At 37.3% G+C, this 19,921-nt stretch overlaps 1 protein-coding gene across 1 annotated transcript; it reads left to right on the forward strand.

Moving 5' to 3' along the window:
- Window positions 1-12,578: 12,578 nt before the first annotated feature.
- Window positions 12,579-14,416, forward strand: LOC148209547 (uncharacterized). The gene is made up of 3 exons (XM_088126906.1): window positions 12,579-13,053; window positions 13,143-13,367; window positions 13,752-14,416. The coding sequence occupies exons 1-3, from the start codon at window positions 12,579-12,581 to the stop codon at window positions 14,414-14,416; spliced, it is 1,365 nt and encodes a 454-aa protein (XP_087983032.1).
- Window positions 14,417-19,921: the final 5,505 nt, after the last annotated feature.

Below are 19,921 nucleotides of genomic sequence, written 5' to 3' on the forward strand. Positions count from 1 at the left end.
TGTTCGATCGATCGGTTTGGTCGATTTTTAAGAGTATATAACTGTACTGGTTAAATGTTAGGATAATGGAAGGGAGAAAGAGAAGAAATGGTAGAGCGGAAGAATGAAGGAGGATGAAGAAAAGAAAGGTGGAGAGAGAAACGAAAAAGAGAAGAAGGAAGGAGAAAAGAAAGAGAGAAAAATTGAAAAATAGAATAAGAAAGAAGGCTACTAAAGAGCCACCTGGGTGGAATAGAAAAGGTGGAAAAAAAGTATAATATAATAATAAATAAAAGAGGCACTTGCAAATATGACAAAAAATTTTAGTAAAATAAGCAAAATAGCAACCACACTTAGTTTTTTCAAATATAACAATTTTTTTTTTAGAAAAAACGGAGGTCCAGTTGTAAAATTCCAAATTCACCTTTTTAATATATCTGATATATATCTCTGATATACTACTGATATAATAATGATATACAATTGATTTACTTATGATATAACCATGATATCTACTGAACTTCTATCATGTCTTACCATTGATATACGTATGATAATCATTGATTTACCATGCTAATACAACACATATATATTTGATATGTCTCTAATTTACCATTGATAAACAAATGATATACCACTGATATAACTATGCTATCAACTTATATAACTTATTATATGATTATATGATTTACCACTAATATAATACTGATATATACTTAATATGCTTCTAATTTACCACTTATATACATATACCTCCGATATAACCATTATATCTACTAATATAACCATTATATATGTGTGTTGATATATATATATTTTTTGATATCATATGTGTGTTGATATCATACTATTATATCCAATATCTTTTTCAGATGAAAACAATGGAGCAAAATTTTTTATTTTTTATTTTTTAAATATAAAGTTATTATATAAAAGGTTTATGTGGACCATGCAGTCCAAAAAGACAAGTTAACATTTTGATGTACTTTATAAATTTAAACAGTTGATATTTTTTATATTTAGTATCTAATTAATATTAATATTGAATAAATAGTAGTGATATAGTAATCAACATTATTGATAATATTAGTATATTAAACAACAAATTGAAATGATAAACTATAATTTAAACAGCTGATACACTACTCAAAATTAAACATTTGATACAGTTTATATTTAGTATATTAGTTGCAAGTATATTTAGTATATCAGTTGGAAATATATTCAGTATAGCATAAATTAGAAGTACATCAGATATATATATTATATGTATAATATGTACATTTGATGTATATTAGTGGTATATTTGATAATGTATATCTATCATGGTATATCTGATACTGTATATTAGGGGTACATCGAATGTATATCGGAAGTATATCAGAGTTATATCGGATGTACATTAGATATAAATTTGATGTATTTCATATACAAATTTACATAAGATGTATATCAGATATAGATTTGATGTATGATATATTGGATGTATATCACATCAGATATATATTAGATATCATAAGGGTAAAATTGGAATAATAAAAAATTCGAAAATAAAAATTCAAATATTTTGCTATATTTGAAATTTTGAAAAGCTGATGACATTTTTTGAAATATATAAAATATTTTTGCTACCCATTGTAATTACTCTGAATAAAAGTACCTAAAATAAATATTATATATATAATTCACGTGAATCACAAACTGACTTTTTTTTTCTTTTATATTTTTCCTATTAGCCACTCCTTTTGTTCTCTATCTTTTAAATCTTTTTTCCCTTTTTTCCTCTCTTTTTGTTCTTCTACTTTATCTTTCTCTCGTGTTTCTTCTCTTTACTCAAACATCTTTCTTCTTCTCACTCTCAATTGTAATTTATCCTCTCGTTTCTCTCTGTGCAGTTCTCTCTCATGGAAGAAATTTTAGATTTTTTTTTTTAAATAAGTCAGTCGGTCGATCGATTTTTTTGATATTGGAAGAGCCGACCGATCAACTAGTCGCTTTTTATAGAGAAAAACGTACATTCACTGACTCATCCTATAAATCGACCGACCGACATCAGTTTTAGTCGGTCGGATCGATTTTCGATTTGCTTTGATCACCCCTAACTACATCAATATAACTAAGTGAGTTAGAAACTACGTCCAACTTAAATATAATTCAATAGTAATTGACATTTATTTGTTCTCTTAAGGTTAGAGGTTCAAACCCCAATATCGCTAATTTGTTGTATTCAAAAAAAGAAAAAAAAGTGAGAAACTACTGATGAAGATAGATTTTTTATATTATGATTGTAAAAATAATTAATTTACGAAATTTTCTTAGGTTAAATATGCTAAGATTAAATTCGGGATAATCGCGAGAATGATATAAATTTAGAGGCGTCAATAAAGTTAAGACCAACCACTAAAATTTGGGTTTAAGTTCTATTGTTAGTAACATATGGACCTAATTTCTAATTCTATTAATGAGCCTATTCAAGATAATACAAGCAAAACTCATTCCAATTCTTAATATTTTGAAAAATGAGATATGATACGATTCTATAAAGATAGCTATACCCTTCACTTATTTCTTTTAGTTATAGCGATAACGGTAAAGATAGCTATAGTGATAGAGAATAACGATAAAGGTAGTTATAGCGATATTTTATATTAGCAAAATAGTTCCAATTTCATCTCATAACGATAACGATAACGATAGAGATAGAGATAATAACGACAACGTAGTGATAATAATGGTAGTGCGATAGCAACCGTTTATATATCATTTAGGTCCCGTTGGATAACCATTTCGTTTTTTGTTTTTGATTTTTGGTTTTTAGTTTTTTAAAAATGAGTTGTTTGATAACCGATTCAAATTTTTGTTTTTTGTTTTTTAAAAACCATATGAAATTCTATGTAAATTTAAAAACAAAAATAGTTTTAATAACAGATTTCTATTTTTTAAAATCTGATTTTTTCTTCTAATACTCAACTTTTTTTTCTTTCTCGTATTTATCTCTAAAAAATTTAATTCTCACTCTAAAAATTATTTTCTTCCTAAATTTTTCTCTACAAAATTTATTTCTCTCCCTAAAATTTTGATATTTTGAATATTTATTATTATTTGTCTATCTCTCCAATTTTTTCTCTATTTTTATCTTTTACTTTTTACTAACACATCAGTTTTCTCCCTCTAAAAATTTAATATTTTTTCTAACTTTTTTCCTCATTTCTAACATTTATTTCTCTTCATAATCTATTTTTTACTTTGAAAATTATATATATTTTCTTGCTGAAATTTTTATTTATCTGTGTATTTATTTATTTTCTCTAGAAATTATATTTTGAATCTTGTCTAAATTTGTTTCACTATAATTTTTCTCTTTCTTTCTAATTTCTTTTTTTTTCTTTAACATATCTTTTTCTCTCGACTTTACTTTTTTTCTCTAAAATTTTTCTCTTTTTGCCTTTAACTTTTATTTTACTATTTTTTTTCTAAATCTTTTTATTTATCTCTCTAAAATTTATCTTCCAAAAGTTTATTTACATCTCTCTAAACTTGTATTTTCATGTCTCTACATTAGGGGATGACACAAATTTCCGCAGGATCGGGCCCAAAAAATAAGAAATGCATACCCCGACCTTGTCTCCGATTCCAGTTTTAAATAATTAATATATATTTATTACACTTTTTTTATACTTAAATTCTAAAAATAATTAAAAAAAATTATAAAACTGATAATTTTTCTCTAGAACATCTCTCGGACGGAACAACGAAGTGGGGAGGGGAATTAAAAATTTTCACGAGCACAAGAATGGGGGAGAGCATCCTCACTCACACTCATATTATTTTCATCTCCACTCTATATAGAATTTTCTCTCTAATATATATTTTCAATTTTCTAACTTTTTAAAAACAGAAAACTAAAAAGGATTATCAAACATGTTTGTTTTTCTATTTTTTAAAAACAAAAAACAGAAATAGTTATCAAACGGCCCCTAAATTTTCACCAACTATGATTCGTTATTTATCACCTACAAATTTTCAACTCTAATTCTTTTAATTCTATCTCTATCTTTATATTTACCTTTACCGCTACCTATATCTATACTTGTATCTATGTCTATATCTTATTTTTCTTTTTCGATATTTTTTCCAACTCGAGGTAGGAGGTAAAGATACATGTCGATATAGAGATAGAGATACGAGAAAAAAAATATAAAAAAATTAAGAAAACGTGAAAGAGAAGCGAAAATTGGATATTTCGAGTTGGAAAAAAAATTAACTCAAGATTTTGATTTTAAGACCAAAGAAAAAAAAATTAAAGTGAATAAATAAAAAATGAAATAAAATTAACAGCGTAAAATTACGTTATTACTTGGAGTTGAGAGATTGGAGTTGGAAAAAATTGAACTCAATAGGAAATAATGAATAAACAATAAATAAATAAAAATGAAATAAAATTCACCGAGCAAAAGTAGCCATGAAATTTGGAGAATAAAATTTTGAAAATTATAACCAGACTAAAAAAATTAACTCAATAGAAAACAAAAAATAATAATAATAATAAAGAAATACTTTAGCGGGAAGGGGCAAAATGTAATTTCACATATGATGACACAAACACGAGGTCATAATAACAAGTTTTCCAAAGTACAGTCATATCGTTGACAACCTAAAACTAAAGTAATCTAGCACAATTCCCTCATTAAATTCTTTGGTCATTGGACTTGTTTAATAACCATTTTTATTTTCTGTTTTTTAGAAAGTTAGAAAATTAAAAGTATATGTTATAGAAAGAAAAATCTATGTAAAAAAGAGATGATAAAGGTGTGAGGCGGGATTCGGGATGCACTCTTCCATCTTTGTCATTGCGAAAATTTTTAATTCTCATATACAATCCGTTCTCTGATTATTCTACGAGTCAAAGTCAAGTTTCATGAATCCTCATTTGGGTACAACAATCTTCCCGAGAAATTTGGTTTAATAATTAATTTTAATTGTTTTTAGAATTTAAAAAATAAAAATAATATATATATATATAACTTATATCTATTTTACTAAAAAATATTATTTACTGGTATAAATAATTAGTTAAAAATATTTAATATTTAATACATAATTTAGTAAACACAATTTATATATTACATATTAAGTATTAAAAAAAAGGAGTCAAGGGTGGGGGGGAGGGGAATTTTGAATGAAAATGTTAGAGAGATAAAAGATAAGTTAGAAAAAATTTTTGCGAGAGAAAAATTAAGGGTAAAAATAAAAAATTCTAAGTTATAAGTAAAAGAAATTGAATGAAAAAAAATTTAGATAAAGAAAATGTTGAAGATGTATTTCTGAGAGAAAAAATAAATTAGAAAGACAAAGACAAGTAATGAAAATCTAAATTTAAGAATGAAAGATGTCTAGGAAAATAAAAAGAAAAAAATAAGAGTGATATGTTAGGAAAAAAAGAAAATTAGAAATAAATAGAAATGAACCTTTTGAGGGATGAGAGAAATAATAGAAAATATTTTCGAGATAATAATTTTAGACGGAAAAAATAAATTTTTTAGAGGGAGAACTTCATGTAATAAAATAATTTAGCGTGAGTAAAAAATCATTAGAGAAAAATGTAAAAAAAAATTGAGAAAAAAGTCTGTTTTTAAACTGTTTCTTTTTTGAAATTTACTAAATATTTCTAAAACGGTTTTAAAAAAAATAGAAAATTAGTCATCAAACAGACATGTTTTTCAAAAAAAAAATAAATAAATAAATAAACAACAAAGAGTTATCAATTCAATTCTCTATCTTTGTTTTTTAGAATCTGGTTTTTCTTCTGATATTTGATTCCTTTTTTTTTTTACAATATATTTGATTCTTTTTCGACATAATTCTTCCTAAAATATTTCTTCTCACCTAAAAATTTTTTCCTGCTTAAATTTACCTCCAAAATTTTTTTTCTAATTTTTCTTTATTTTTCTAAAATTTTCCTTTCAAAAGTTTAGTTTTATCTCTCTAATGTCCGTTAAAAATTCAAATGAGATGATTTAATAATTTTAAATTATGGAAATATTTCAAATTCCTGCAGCAAATTTTATTAGATTTTAAATCAATAAAAAATAAATTTTTTTTTGGATGATTGCATTGAAAAGAAAGTATTTATTTTACCATTATATCCTCGTAATTAGATATAATTTTAAAAAACAAAATCCTAACGACTTTCCTTTATATTGGAAGAAAATAATCGTCTCCCTTCTCTTTCTTTTATCTCCCTTCTCCATTTTCATTCTTCACTATTTTCCTTATTCTCTTTCTATCTCATCTCCTTATCCATTTCCTTTCTTCTCTTCTTTTTATTTCATCTTATTCTCCATTTTCTTTCCCTCTTTTTATCTCATCTCATTATTTGATACACTATTGGAGCACCACCTCCATCTCAACGGAATTTAAAATCATATTGAATTTCAAATTCTATTTCTTTAATTCCAACTAAATATCATAAATGATTTAAAAATCATTATGATTTCGGAATTCTCACAAATCCGGGCTTCCAAACATGGGGTAAATTTTTATTTTCATGTCTCTAAGATGACAAAAATTCTGGTAGAGTCGGGATCTAAGAGCACGAAATGCATTTTCCACCTATCCCAACCTCGTCATTGATTCCATATTTTTAAATAATGAATATATATAACTGTTTTACTAAATTATTAATAAAATATTAAATATTTTTAAAAGTAATTATTTATAATATTAAGTAATAGTTTATCAATAAAATAGATGTAAATAATATATATATTTATTACTTCTTTCATATTTTAAATTCTAAAAATAATTAAAATTAATTATTAAACGAGTAATTTTTTTGGGAAGATCTCTGCCTCAAATAAGGATTCCTCAACTTGGACTTTGATTCCCCAAATCAAATAATAGGGTGGAGACCAACACTAAAAATTTTTGCGAGGACGAAGATTGGAGGGGGCATCTTCGACTTCCGTACCACACGGTTGTCATCTATACTCTATATAGATTTTTTCTCCCTCTAACATATATTTTAATCTTTCTAACCTTTTAAAAACATAAAATTAAAAATTGTTATTAAATATGTTTGGTTTTATACCTTTTTAAATAAAACATAGATATCAAACATATATAGTTTTTGTTTTCTAAGAACAAAAAACGGAAAAATTGAAAAATTGAAATCATTATCAAATGGGCCGTTAATCTTTTGACCGTGATCTCTAAACGTTTAAAAGATTTATTTTTGTATATAACTTTTTAAGTTTATATTATTTTCATCTCAAACTTTTTAAATGTAAAGCTCCTAAAAATTTACAAGTTTGTTTAATTTTAAACTCCAAACTTTTAAAATGAATGATTTATTTTGTTAATTATTTAACATATGTATAACGTGATTTCATATATTGACATGGACATGTACGAGACCATACAAAAATAGAACTCAGGACTCTTATCCCTCTTTGGAACCTCTGATTTAGAGGGATTTCAAAATCTTGAAATCATTTCCGATGTTTGAATATTAAAAAAAAAAAAAAAAAATCCCAAACGATTACAAATCCAATCCTCTTTCGATTTGTGAGGATTTCAGTTTTAAACGTAACAAATGTGTTTTGCCCTCATTTTTAGGAGAAAAAATAACAATTTGATTTTGTTTTTTAACTTTACCTACCTACACCCTACGCACATCTCTTCTAAGCAGAATTTTTTCTACTAGGTAGATAATAAGACAAAAAGGTTAGTTTCAAATTTTTCTTCTATCTTCTTAGTTTTTGTTTTATTCTAATAGTTATCTTCACTTTAATATCTGTAATTTAAATATTTACAGGCAAACATTTTTTTAAATTCCAGGTTGGTTTTCTCTTTTGTTCTATACATGTGAATCTTGTTTATTTGATTTAGGCTTAGAACATATTGATTTTAAGTTTTTTCTGAATCAGAACATTTGCAATTTTTTTAGTTTAAATTTTAGAATAAAGATGACATTGTAAGTTTTAATTTTGTGAAGTTGATTTGATTAAATTATTTATTTTTATGTGATTGAATAACTGATTCTAAAATATTATATTATTAATAATATAATATCTTATAAATTATTAAGGACATTACAGTAAAATGTTGTACATTCTTTTCATTTGTCGTGAACAACCCATCAATAAATTTTAATTTCAAGCATTTGAAATCATTTTGGTTCCAAACGCAATCTGGAATTCGAAATCATTTCCATAATTTAAAATCTTGAAATTTGAAATCATTTTCTTCCGATTCCATATGCCAAATGGAGCATTAGTCAAAGATATATGTCAATTACAAGCTAAGCTAATGTTGACTCTGTTTGGGGTAAAAATACCTTGGACACGTGGAGGACGCTTATTGTTGTTTAAGAATTAAAGTTTCCAAGCTCCACCTCGAACCTGCCGAAGAGGTTGGGTTCGCCCATGGGGAAAAGGCTGTGTACATGCCGAAGTTCGATTTGATGGAGGTCCGACCTACTCGGAACCCGACAAGTTCGATATGGGAAAAAACATCTAACTGCCGGTCGTGAGTACTGTCGGATCCCCCACCTCTAAATAGAGGGCCTCATTTCACGCTCAGGTATCGAATCTCACCTTGAACTAAATATGGAGTCCGACCTATACTGACTTGAGCGTCGGAGTGTTTACTCTCTTGTGCAGGTCTACTCTTGTGTTCAGGTTGAACCGGAGACGGGGTTCGAGCTTGGTTCGTGAAGTATTGTTGTGCAGACCTTTGCATAAACATTTGGCGCCGTCTGTGGGGAAGGACGATCTAAGTCATCCCGATTTAAAAGCGTGAACAAAAATGGTTCAGCCAGCAAGCTCAACCAACACAGCCGACTGAAGAGCTCTAGCGGCCAATGACGGCCACCAGAGGGAGGTCGGGGCAGAGGTGGTAGAGGGACAGGTTCATGAAGGCCTGGGGACAGAGCCTCTCCACAGGTCGGCAAGCATCACCACGTCCGTTCTGCCACCAGCACATCCAAAGCCATCCAAGGCCAATCGCGGCCGAGGTGGGGCTTCGAAGAGAACCACTCGAGGACCAGCCCCAGCTCCAACAAGGGAGAATTTTGATGCACTCCAGAAAGAAATGGAGGCAATGCGCACTCAGATGCGCACCATGGAAGAGATGTACAACGAGATGGTGCAAGCTGCGAGTGCTGGATCTCGGTCTGAAACCGGGTGGCACGCGATGACATGCGCGAGCAAAGGGGTCATCACCTCGGTCCAGTCGAGGAAGAGCACCCTGAAGGAGGTGAGGACGAAGAGTACACTCACCAGAGGGGTGATCTCCGCGAGCATCTCAACAGAAAGATAAGCTCGTCCCTCCGAAAGGGACAATCTCCGTCCTGCTCACACAGGAACTCCAATCAGTAGGCCGAGTCCTCCTATAACCCTGTGACTCCAGAGGGAGTGATAACAAGGGAGGAGTTCGACCAGCTAAAGAGCAAGTTTGATGCTCAGGTTAAGGCCTTGAAGGCTAAGTGCGAGAAAAAAGAAGATCTGTTTGATGATGGCGACCTGGGAGAATCGCCATTTACCTTGGACATCCTAGAGGCTCCGATCCCTCCAAAATTCAAGACTCCCACCATGAAGCCTTATGACGAGTCTAAGGACCTAAAAGACTATGTTGAGGTCTTCGAAGGCCTCATGGATTTTCAGGCGACAACAGACGCAATCAAGTGCCGCGCCTTCCAGATCGCACTCACCGGCAGCGCGCGCTTATGGTATCGAAGACTGCCGGCCAGGTCGATCTCGACCTACTCACAGTTGAGGAAAGAGTTTATCAGTCAATTCTCTTTTCGACATTATGACAGAAAGACAGCGACTCATCTCGCCACCATCCGACAGAAGGAAGGTGAGACGCTGAGAGAGTATGTCACAAGGTTCCAGGAGGAGCAGTTGAAGGTCGCGCACTGCTCCGATGACTCGGCCATGTGTATCCTTATCGGCCTGGCGATGAGACCCTCACCGTGAAGCTCGAGGAGGAGGCACCGGCAACCTTCGCTGAAGTCTTACAAAAGGCGAAGAAAGTCATTGATGACCAGGAGCTCCTCCGAACCAAGATTGGTCGACTGAGAAGCAGATCGACCAGAAGAAGTCAAACCAAGAGAAGAGGAAGGTTGATTCCAAATCAAAGGACAAGGGATCATCCTCTTCCGGCGGACGAACTGAGTATCGTAGGTCAGAGATCGGCCCAAGTCGAAGCCGACCTTACAAGCGTTATACCCCAACCACCATCCCCATCTCTGAGATACTTACAATCATCGAGGAAAGTGGGATGGAAAACCTCCTCAAGCGACCTGAGAAGCTCCAAGGAGACCCAAAAAAGCGCAATAAGGATAAATATTGTCGTTTTCATCGCGATCACGGCCATAATACATCAAATTGCTAGGAATTGAAGCGCCAAATTGAAGACCTCATTCAAGATGGCTACTTCAAAAAATTTGTTGGAAAACCGAGGTCCAACTCAGTGGAGAAGAAAGAAGAGAGGAAGCGTTCAAGGACGCCACCTCGTCGAGATGATCGACCTGCGGTTATCAACACTATTTTTGGGGGCCCTAGTGGGGGCCAGTCAGGAAATAAAAGGAAAGAGCTAGCTCGCGAGGCCAAGCGCGAGGTATGCATCATCAGGGAGCAGAAACCAAATTGCTCCATTACCTTCGGCGATGCCGATCTGGAGGGGGTACACTTGCCCCACAATGATGCACTCGTGATCCCCTTATCGATCATGTTCTGGTCAGAAAAGTGCTGGTAGATGGAGGCGCGTCTGCCAACATCTTGTCCCTTCCGACATATCTGGCCTTGGGATGGACCAGGTTTCAGCTGAAGAAGAGTCCAACACCTTTGGTTAGATTCTCTGGAGAATCGGTCTCTCTAGAAGGGTGTATCGACTTGCCGGTTACGATTGGGCAAGATGATACACAAGTAACCCAGATGGCCGAGTTTATTGTAATCGATGGAAGGTCGGCCTACAACGCCATCTTCGGAAGACCGATCATCCATTCGTTCCGGGCCGTTCCCTAAACACTTCATCAAGTTTTGAAGTACTCAACTCCTAATGGAGTGGGCACGGTTCGAGGAGAACAAAGAACTTCAAGGGAGTGCTACGCCTCCGCGCTCAAAGTGTCATCGGTATGCGCCCTTGATGAACAAACTAGCTGGAACGAGTTGTCGAAACCCGAGGCAGACCTACCAAAATCAGGCAAAAGGGAATTCTCAGCACCAACAGAGGAGCTCGAGCTTGTTCCTTTGCTTAGCCCTGAAAGACAAGTAAGCATAGGAACCAAGTTGGGGGCCACTGCTAGGAAGAAGCTGATCAACTTCCTCAGGTCCAACTTGGACGTCTTTGCATGGTCTCACGAGGACATGTCGGGCATCGACCCAAAGATCATGGTGCATCGTCTCAACATAGACCCATCATTCCGACCTGTAAAACAGAAAAGAAGACCTGTAAATAAGGAGAGGAGTAATGTAATTGTTGAGGAAGTAAACAAACTATTAAAAGCTGAATATATAAGAGAAATTCTGTATCCTAAGTGGCTCTCTAATGTTGTATTGGTTAAAAAATCCAACGGGAAGTGGAGAATGTGTGTAGATTTTACAAACTTAAATAAGGCATGCCTAAAAGATTGCTTCCCATTGCCAAGGATCGACCAGCTCGTGGACGCAACGGTCGGGCACAAGCTGCTCACCTTCATGGATGCTTACTCTGGATACAACCAAATCAAGATGCATGTCCCAAATCAAGATCATACCGCATTCATAATAGACCAAGGTCTGTATTGCTACAAGGTTATGCCCTTCGGACTAAAGAATGCGGCGGCGACCTACCAAAGAATGGTGAACAAAATGTTCGCCAAGCAGATCGGCCGGAATATGGAAGTGTATGTGGACGATATGCTTGTCAAGAGCAAGCAGTCAAAGTCGCATCTTTCCGATCTGGCCGAAGCCTTTGGAGTTCTTTGGAAGTATCAAATGAAACTCAACCCAGCCAACTGTGCCTTTGGAGTCTCCTCGGGGAAGTTCCTCGGTTTTATGGTAAACAACCGAGGGATCGAAGCCAACCCAGAGAAGATAAAGGTCTTGCTCAAGATGGAAGCGCCCAAAACTTTGAAACAGCTTCAGTGCCTCAATGGAAGGGTTGCAGCTCTGAACAGATTTGTCTCGAGGTCAACAGATAAATGCCTTCCTTTCTTCAAAGTCCTAAGAAAGAAGGGACCGTTCGAATGGACGGCAGAGTGCGAACAAGCACTGGAACAGTTGAAGAACTATCTTTGCTCGGCACCTCTGCTCGCCAAGCCATTGCCAGGAGACAAGCTCCACTTGTACCTAGCGGTGTCTAACAGCGCTGTCAGCTCGGCCCTAATCAAACAGGAGGGAGTGCGCCAAAGTCCCATTTACTACACCAGTAAGGCCATGACAGAGGCCGAGACCAGATATCCCCAAATGGAGAAACTGGCCTTCGCCTTAGTCACCTCGGCCCGAAGGCTCAGGCCGTACTTCCAAGCGCACACCGTCGTGGTACTTACCAACTTGCCCATGAAGAGCATCTTCCATAAGCCAGAAACATCAGGGCGTCTGATGAAGTGGGCAATGGAGTTGAGTGAATACGACATCCAGTTCGAACCCCGAACTGCACTGAAAGGGCAAACAGTGGCAGATTTCATCACGGAGCTCACCCCAACGCCTCACTCGGCCGAGGCCGATCTCCCGTGGACAATCTACGTTGACGGATCTTCCAATGAGAAAGGGTGCGGAGCAGGAATCCTTTTGCTCGCACCAGGTGGCGAGCGATTTGAGTACGCTCTGCGGTTCAATTTTCGGACTTCAAACAATGAGGCCGAGTATGAAGCCCTTTTAGCAGGCTTGCACATTGCCAAAGGACTGGGGGTTGTCCACATCAGGGTCTTTAGTGACTCACAGTTGGTTGTAAACCAGATTAGGGAGGAGTATCAAGCAAAAGACTCCCGGATGGAAAAATATTTAATCAAAGTCAGATCGCACCTCGCCCAGTTCAAGACTTACGAGGTGAATCAAGTGCCAAGATCAAAAAATTCCATGCAAACGCGTTAGCCAAATTGACGTCAGCATACGAAACCGACCTGGCCAGATCGGTCCTGGTTGAGATCTTGGACAACCCTTCAATCTTGGAGCCAGATGTGATAGAGGTTGACACTCTAGCACCCTCGTGGATGGACCCAATCGTGGAATTCATCAAAGGAACTCCGCCGCTAGATTCGAAGGAGCAAAAGAAGATGGCACGGAAAGCAGCTCGGTTCATACTCCGAGATGGAGCGTTGTACCAACGTGGCTTCTCCCTGCCTCTCCTTAAGTGTGTAACTCCTGAAAAAGGCCTTTACATCCTTAGGGAAATCCATGAAGGTGTGTGTGGAAACCACTCTGGCGCCAGGTCGTTGTCGACCAAGGTGGTTCAACAAGGGTACTATTGGCCCACTGTTGAGCGGGAAGCAAAGCAGTTTGTAAAAACCTGTGATAACCGCCAGCGCTTCGCAAATATCATCCATCAACCTCCAGAACTGCTCACCCCCTTCTCGGCCCCATGGCCATTCGCGTAGTGGGGAGTAGATATCATAGGTCCTTTTCCCCTAGGCAAAGGGCAAACCAAGTTCTCCGTTGTCGCCGTGGACTACTTCACCAAGTGGGCCGAGGCCGAGGCGCTATCCCACATCACGGAGTCCAGAGTCACATCTTTCATATGTACAAACATTGTATGCCGTTTCGGCATACCAAGCACTATTGTGACAGACAACGGAAAACAGTTCGACAATACAAAGTCCAAGGACTTCTGCAGGAATTTGGGCATAAATCATCTCAGTTCGTCCCCTGCACATCCGAAAGCAAATGGGCAGGTTGAGGCAATAAACAAAATTATAAAACGAGGACTCAAACTGAGACTGGACTCCAGAAAGGGAAGATGGGCCGAGGAGCTACCGGAAGTATTATGGTCATATCGGACCACCTCGAGAGAGTCAACTGGTGAAACTCCGTTCTCACTAGCCTTTGGCTCTGAAGCTGTTGTACCAGTTGAGATCGGCATGCCAACAGACAGGGTAGAGCAGTACGAGCCAACAAAGACCGAGGAAGAGCTACTCCTTAACCTTTATTTATTAGAAGAAAAGAGGGAAATGGCTCAACTACGTTTAGCAGAGTATCAGAACAGAATGACAAGACATTACAACACCAGAGTTCGACATCGAAGCTTTCAAGTTGGACATTTGGTCTTAAGGAAGATTCAGGGTCATGTGGGCACCCTTGACCCAAGTTGGGAGGGACCGTTCAAGGTTAAAAGCATAGTCCGACCTGGAACGTACATGCTGGCCGATCTGGAAGGAAATGTGCTTGCACATCCATGGAACGCGGAGCACCTAAAGCGCTATCAGAAACTAAATCGGGGCCACGGACTCCCATAAGACTTACGGTTTGTAAGTGTAAAAATTGATTAAATTCAATCCTCAAAACCCACGGGCTCGAGGTGCGATGTCAAAATCAATTGCGAATCAAAATTCAATCCTTTGAACGTCTAAGTTAAAGGTGCGATGTGAAAAATTCAAAATTGTTTAATAATCTTTTAGACTTCCGAGTTCGAGGAGAAATATAAAAGACCAGAGAGAGAAACTCTCAAATTCAAACCTCAAGTGAAAGGTGCGATGTGAAAAGAGTTCATCCTACACTCAATCCTTTAAACACACGAGTTAGAGGTACGAGGTAAAATTATTCATATAGTAGTTCAGAGTTGCAAAAACAAGTTCAAAGCTTAAGGAAAAAGTAATGAAAGAAATAGACAGAGCTAGATGCACAGAAGTAAAGGAATGAAGACTTCATTGATTAAAGGACAGAGCCAAGGCTTATATACCTTGCAGCTCTGCCCTGTGACTTACAAAAAATAACAAAAAAGAAATAAAAATACAACGAAATCAATGAGGAATCTCAGCTGCTCCCAAGGTAAGAGGATAGCTCGCCCTGAGAACCCAAAAAGTTGACCTCCTGAGATCCGCCCTGCTGTGAAAAAACTTCCTCTTGGGTAGTGCCGACCTCGTTAGGCTTCGGACTAGGGGCATTGTCTTCTTCCAGGTCGGAGTAGTCAGAGTCTAGATCTCTGACGTACTTTTCTACCAGGGAGGCAGAACCTGGAGTGCCGTTAGGCCCAGAAGCCCATTTCTCAGCATACCTCTTCTTCAGATTGTCGAGGTCGAGCTGGAGGTGGGGCGTGTCAGCAGCAATGCCTTTCATCAGAAATTTGAAGCCTGCATCGCTGAAATCCTTGGCAAACCCATCGAAGTCTGGGTGTTGCTTGAAGGCTCCTTCTAGGAGAGCTCCGTTGGCAAGGCGTTCCTTCTCCACCTTGAGCTTAGCAGTGAGACGCCCAGTTGCAGCGTCCTTCGCCTCAAGGGCCTGCAGCATGTCATCCTTCTCCTTTAGGAGTTGGAACTTCTCCTTCTGCAGCCCTTTAGTGATGGCATGGGTAGCTCGGAGGTGGGCCTTATGCCTCTCATCCTCCCTCTTCAGCAGCTCGGCCTTGCCCATGTTTAACCATCCTTTCTTATTTCATGTTCTCCAAAATTGTAAATGAGAAAAAAAGTAATATTTCTATACTAAAATTAATGTTTTATTTTAAATATTCAAATTTTATGTTAAATTTAATTTTTAATATTTATGATGCATTAATTTTATAATTCAATAATGATAAAATAATATTTTTATTTATCTTTCAAAAAAAACTAAAAACCATAAAACAAGTGGTAAGAAAACTTGACTTTGTTGTTTTCAAAATTTCTATATGTTTAATTTTAGAAATGTTTTTAAAAAATGGGAAAAGAGAAACAGGAACAACTATCTAACATTTTTATGTTTCTCAAAAATTAGAAATGAGAAAAAAGAATAAGGAAATAGGAACATTAAGGCTCGATCAGTATAGTTCTCGTTTCTTGTTTCCTATTTCTCATTTCAAATTTTTGAGGAACATAAACCTTTAATAACGATTCTTATTTCTCATTTCCCATTTTGAAGAAATATTTAGTGAAAATTTGAAAACAACAAAATAAAACTTTCTGTTTCTTATTTATGTATCCTATTTTTTGGGAACCATACATAAAAGTCTTATTTATCAATTTATTATCCATTTAAAATGGATAATAAATATAAAAAGAAAAAAACAAACTGAATATTTAATTTGAAAGTTTAATTTTCAAATAAATTTTTTCTTTTTAACCCACTGATTCGGCCAACTCATTGGGCTGACCCAACCAAGCTACCAAGTCGACCATCATGGCCAAGAGGCTAAGGTGCCCATCGAGCTAGTCGAGCCAATCACCAAACTCCGAAGCCCGAGTTAAGCCAACCACCAATGCACGAGATTGAGGCGACCCCATGACTAAGAGGCCTTAGTACTCTAACACTGCTATAAATCAGTGACAGTTTGTTGAGGGTCTCGCACGTTCTCAGTCTCAGTCCTCTATAAATATTAGAGAATCAATAAGATCATCATTGGAAATCAAAGGATAGACCGTCCAAATAGCCTAAGACCTAAGGAAACTATCTCTATAAATAATAAAAGGGTAGACTTTATGCCTCAGTAGGTTACAAAAATATATTTCCTTGATATGCTCAATTTAATATATAGTATGATTTAGGTATTGGAGTGACTTGAACTTAGTAGGACTTAATATGAAGAGTTTATTTTGTGTGCAGCTATCATTCAAAATTTTTTATATTGTAATCGTAATCCAAATCGTGTATGAGATTAAACTTATAATTGAATTCCTTAGATTTGTCAACGACCATTAAGTTTAAAAAGAAAAAAGAAAACGAGGAAAAGAAATCCGAGGAAATGGACAACTTTGTTTAGGTCGCTAAATGGACAAGCTTTCGTGGTGACCTAGGTCATATGTGCAGCTGAACAAGAACTGGTGGCTAACACGATGTCGTTTATCATTTTTTAAAGTGAAAAAGTTGAAACCCTCTAATATTGAAAAATTAGAAAGATTTAAGAAGTGGAAAATAGTACATGGCGATACCATATTGAACTTCTTAAATTGTATTTCATATAGACTAATTAAAACAAAGCGTCCATATGAAATATAAAACAATATAATTTTTTCCAATTGTTTTTAAATATGTGTAATATACATATATAGGTAAGTTACTCATATATAGTTAGGCTATTAAATTTATTAGTAATACAACGACATAAGTTGTACTGCCGCTGCCTAGTTCCGGTTCGGTTTAGTTTGCCAGCTCGATTATGTGGTTCAGTTTGGTTTCATCAATTTGGTTCTGCATTGGTTCAGTTTTCCAGTTTGTTTGGGCCATCTAATTCCTTTCTTATCTGGGGTTCAATTTGACTCAATTCATATTCGAGTTTGGTTTGAATCAATTTGCTTCGCTTTAGTTCAGTTTCATCATGACAAACAAAGAAAAATCTCCATGGACAATAGTCGCATTTAGTACTCCACTCAATCGGTTGTGTTTCGGGATAAAAATATCGTGTACACGTGGAGGACACTCAGTGGTGTTTAGAAATAAAAGGATATTCCAGGTCCACCTCGAACTTGCCGAGGAGACCCAATTTATCCATATGCAAGGCTGTGTAAAGGCCAGGGTTCGACCTAAACGGGTTCGATCTGCTCAAACCCGACAGGTTCGACATGAAAAATGACAAAGGTAACCGCCGGTCGTGAGTACTGTCGGACCCACCACCTATAAATAGAGGGCCTCATTCCACGCTCAGGTATCGAATCTCACCTCGAACTTAATATTGAGTCCGACCTATACTGACTTGATCGTCGAAGAGTTTGCCCTCTTGTGCAGGTTCACTCCACGCTTCAAATCGAGCCAAAGACCGGGTTCGAGCTAGGTTCGTGAACACCGTTGTGCAATTCTTTGCATAAACATTTGGCGCCGGTTGTGCAATTCTTTGCATAAACATTTGGCGCCGTCTGTGGGAGGACAATTTAAGTCATCCCAATCTAAGAGAATAAACAAAGATGGTTCAACCAGCAAACTCAACCAACACGGCAAATCGAAGAGCTCTGGCTGCTAACGATGGCCATCAGAGAGAGGTCGGGGCAGAAGTGGCAGAGGGTCAGATTCACCAAGGCCTAGGGACCGAACAGCTCTGTAGGTCGGCACGCATCACCACACCTGTTCTGCCACCAGCACATCCTAAACCAACTAAGGCCAATCGTGGCCGAGGTGGTGCCTCTAGGAGAGCCACCGAGCTCTGGCCCCAACTCCTACTAAGGAGAATTTTGATGCCCTTCAAAAAGAGATGGAGGCAATGCGCACCCAGATGCGCACCATGGAAGAGATGTATAACGAAATGGTGCAAGCTTCTGGTGCCAGGTCTCGGTTTGAGGACCAAGTGGTGCATGAAGGAGTGCACGAATAGGGGGATCTTCACCTCGACCCGGTCGACGAGGAGTACCCTAGAGGCGATGAAAATGCGGAGTATAGCCGCCAGAAGAGTGATCTCCACGATCATCTTAAAAGAAAGAGAAGCTCGCCCCTCCGAAGAGGACAAACTCCAGCATACTCGCACAAGAACTCCAACCAGTAGGCCGAATCTTCTTACAACCCAATAGTTCCTGAGGGAATGATTACGAGGGAGGAGTTTGACCAGCTCAAGAGCAAATTTGATGCTCAGGTTGAACCCTTAAAGGCAAGGTGCGAGGTAAAAGGGAGCGCATTTAATGATGGCGACCTCGGGGAATCGCCATTCACCTCGGATATCTTGGAGGCTCTAATCCCTCCGAAGTTCAAAACTCCCTCTATGAAGCCATACGATGGGTCTAAGGACCCAAAAGATTATGTTGAGGTCTTTGAAGGCCTCATGGATTTTCAAGCAGCCACTGACGCCATAAAGTGCCGCGCCTTCCAGATCGCGCTTACCGGTAGCGCACGCTTGTAGTACAGAAGATTGCCGGCTAGGTCGATCTCGACCTACTCTCAGCTGAGGAAAGGGTTTATCAGTCAATTCTCTTCTCGGCACTATGACAGAAAAACGGCGACTCACCTCGCCACCATCAGACAGAAGGAGGGTGAGATAGTAAGAGAATACGTCACTCGGTTTCAGGAGGAGCAGTTGAAGGTCGCACACTGCTCCGATGACTCAGCCATGTGCTACTTTCTCACCGGCTTGGCTGATGAGACCCTTACTGTCAAACTTGGAGAGGAGGCTCCAGCTACCTTCGCTGAGGTCATACAAAAGGCTAAGAAAGTTATTGATGGGCAAGAGCTCCTCCGGACCAAAACTGGCTGACCAGAGAAGAAGATCGACCAAAGGAAGTCCGACCAAGACAAAGGTAAGGTTGATTCCAAGTCTAAGGACAATGGATCATCTTCTTTCAACAATCGGACTGATTCTGGCAGGTCGGACGGCGGATCCAGCCAAGGCCGACCTTACGAACGATATACTCCAACCACGATCCCCATTTCAGAAATACTTACAAACATTGAAGAGAATGAGATGGAGAAGCTCCTCAAGCGACCTAAGAAGCTCCGAGGAGACCCAGAAAAGCAAAACAAAGACAAATACTGTCGTTTTCATCGTGACCACTGCCATAATACATCTAGTTGCTGGGAACTCAAACGCCAGATTGAAGACCTCATTCAAGATGGCTATTTCAAAAAATTTGTTGGCAAATCGAGGTCCAACTCGGAAGAGAAAAAAGATAAGAGGAAGCGTTCAAGGACGCCGCCTCGCCGAGATGACCGACCTGCGGTAATTAATACCTTATTTGGAGGCCCAAGTGGGGGCCAGTCTAGAAACAAAAGAAAGCAATTGGCTCGAGAAGCCATGCACGAAGTGTACGTCATTAGGGAGCAAAAGCCGACCTGTTCCATCACCTTCAATGACTCCGACCTAGAGGGGGTCCACTTGCCCCATAATGATGCACTTGTGATCGCAGCTCTCATCG

The sequence above is a fragment of the Momordica charantia genome, assembly GCF_013281855.1.
Source record: "Momordica charantia cultivar OHB3-1 chromosome 8 unlocalized genomic scaffold, Mcharantia_2.0 BLBB01000008.1, whole genome shotgun sequence".
Classification (NCBI taxonomy): domain Eukaryota; kingdom Viridiplantae; phylum Streptophyta; class Magnoliopsida; order Cucurbitales; family Cucurbitaceae; genus Momordica; species Momordica charantia.

Coding starts and splice junctions, on each gene's coding strand:
- LOC148209547 (XM_088126906.1), top strand. CDS start 12,579: ATGGAGTTGAGTGAATACGACATCCAGTTCGAACCCCGAACTGCACTG. Junction 13,054..13,142: donor AAAAAATTCCATGCAAACGC/GTTAGCCAAATT, acceptor TCTTGGAGCCAG/ATGTGATAGAGGTTGACACT. Junction 13,368..13,751: donor CCTTAGGGAAATCCATGAAG/GTGTGTGTGGAA, acceptor CTATTGTGACAG/ACAACGGAAAACAGTTCGAC.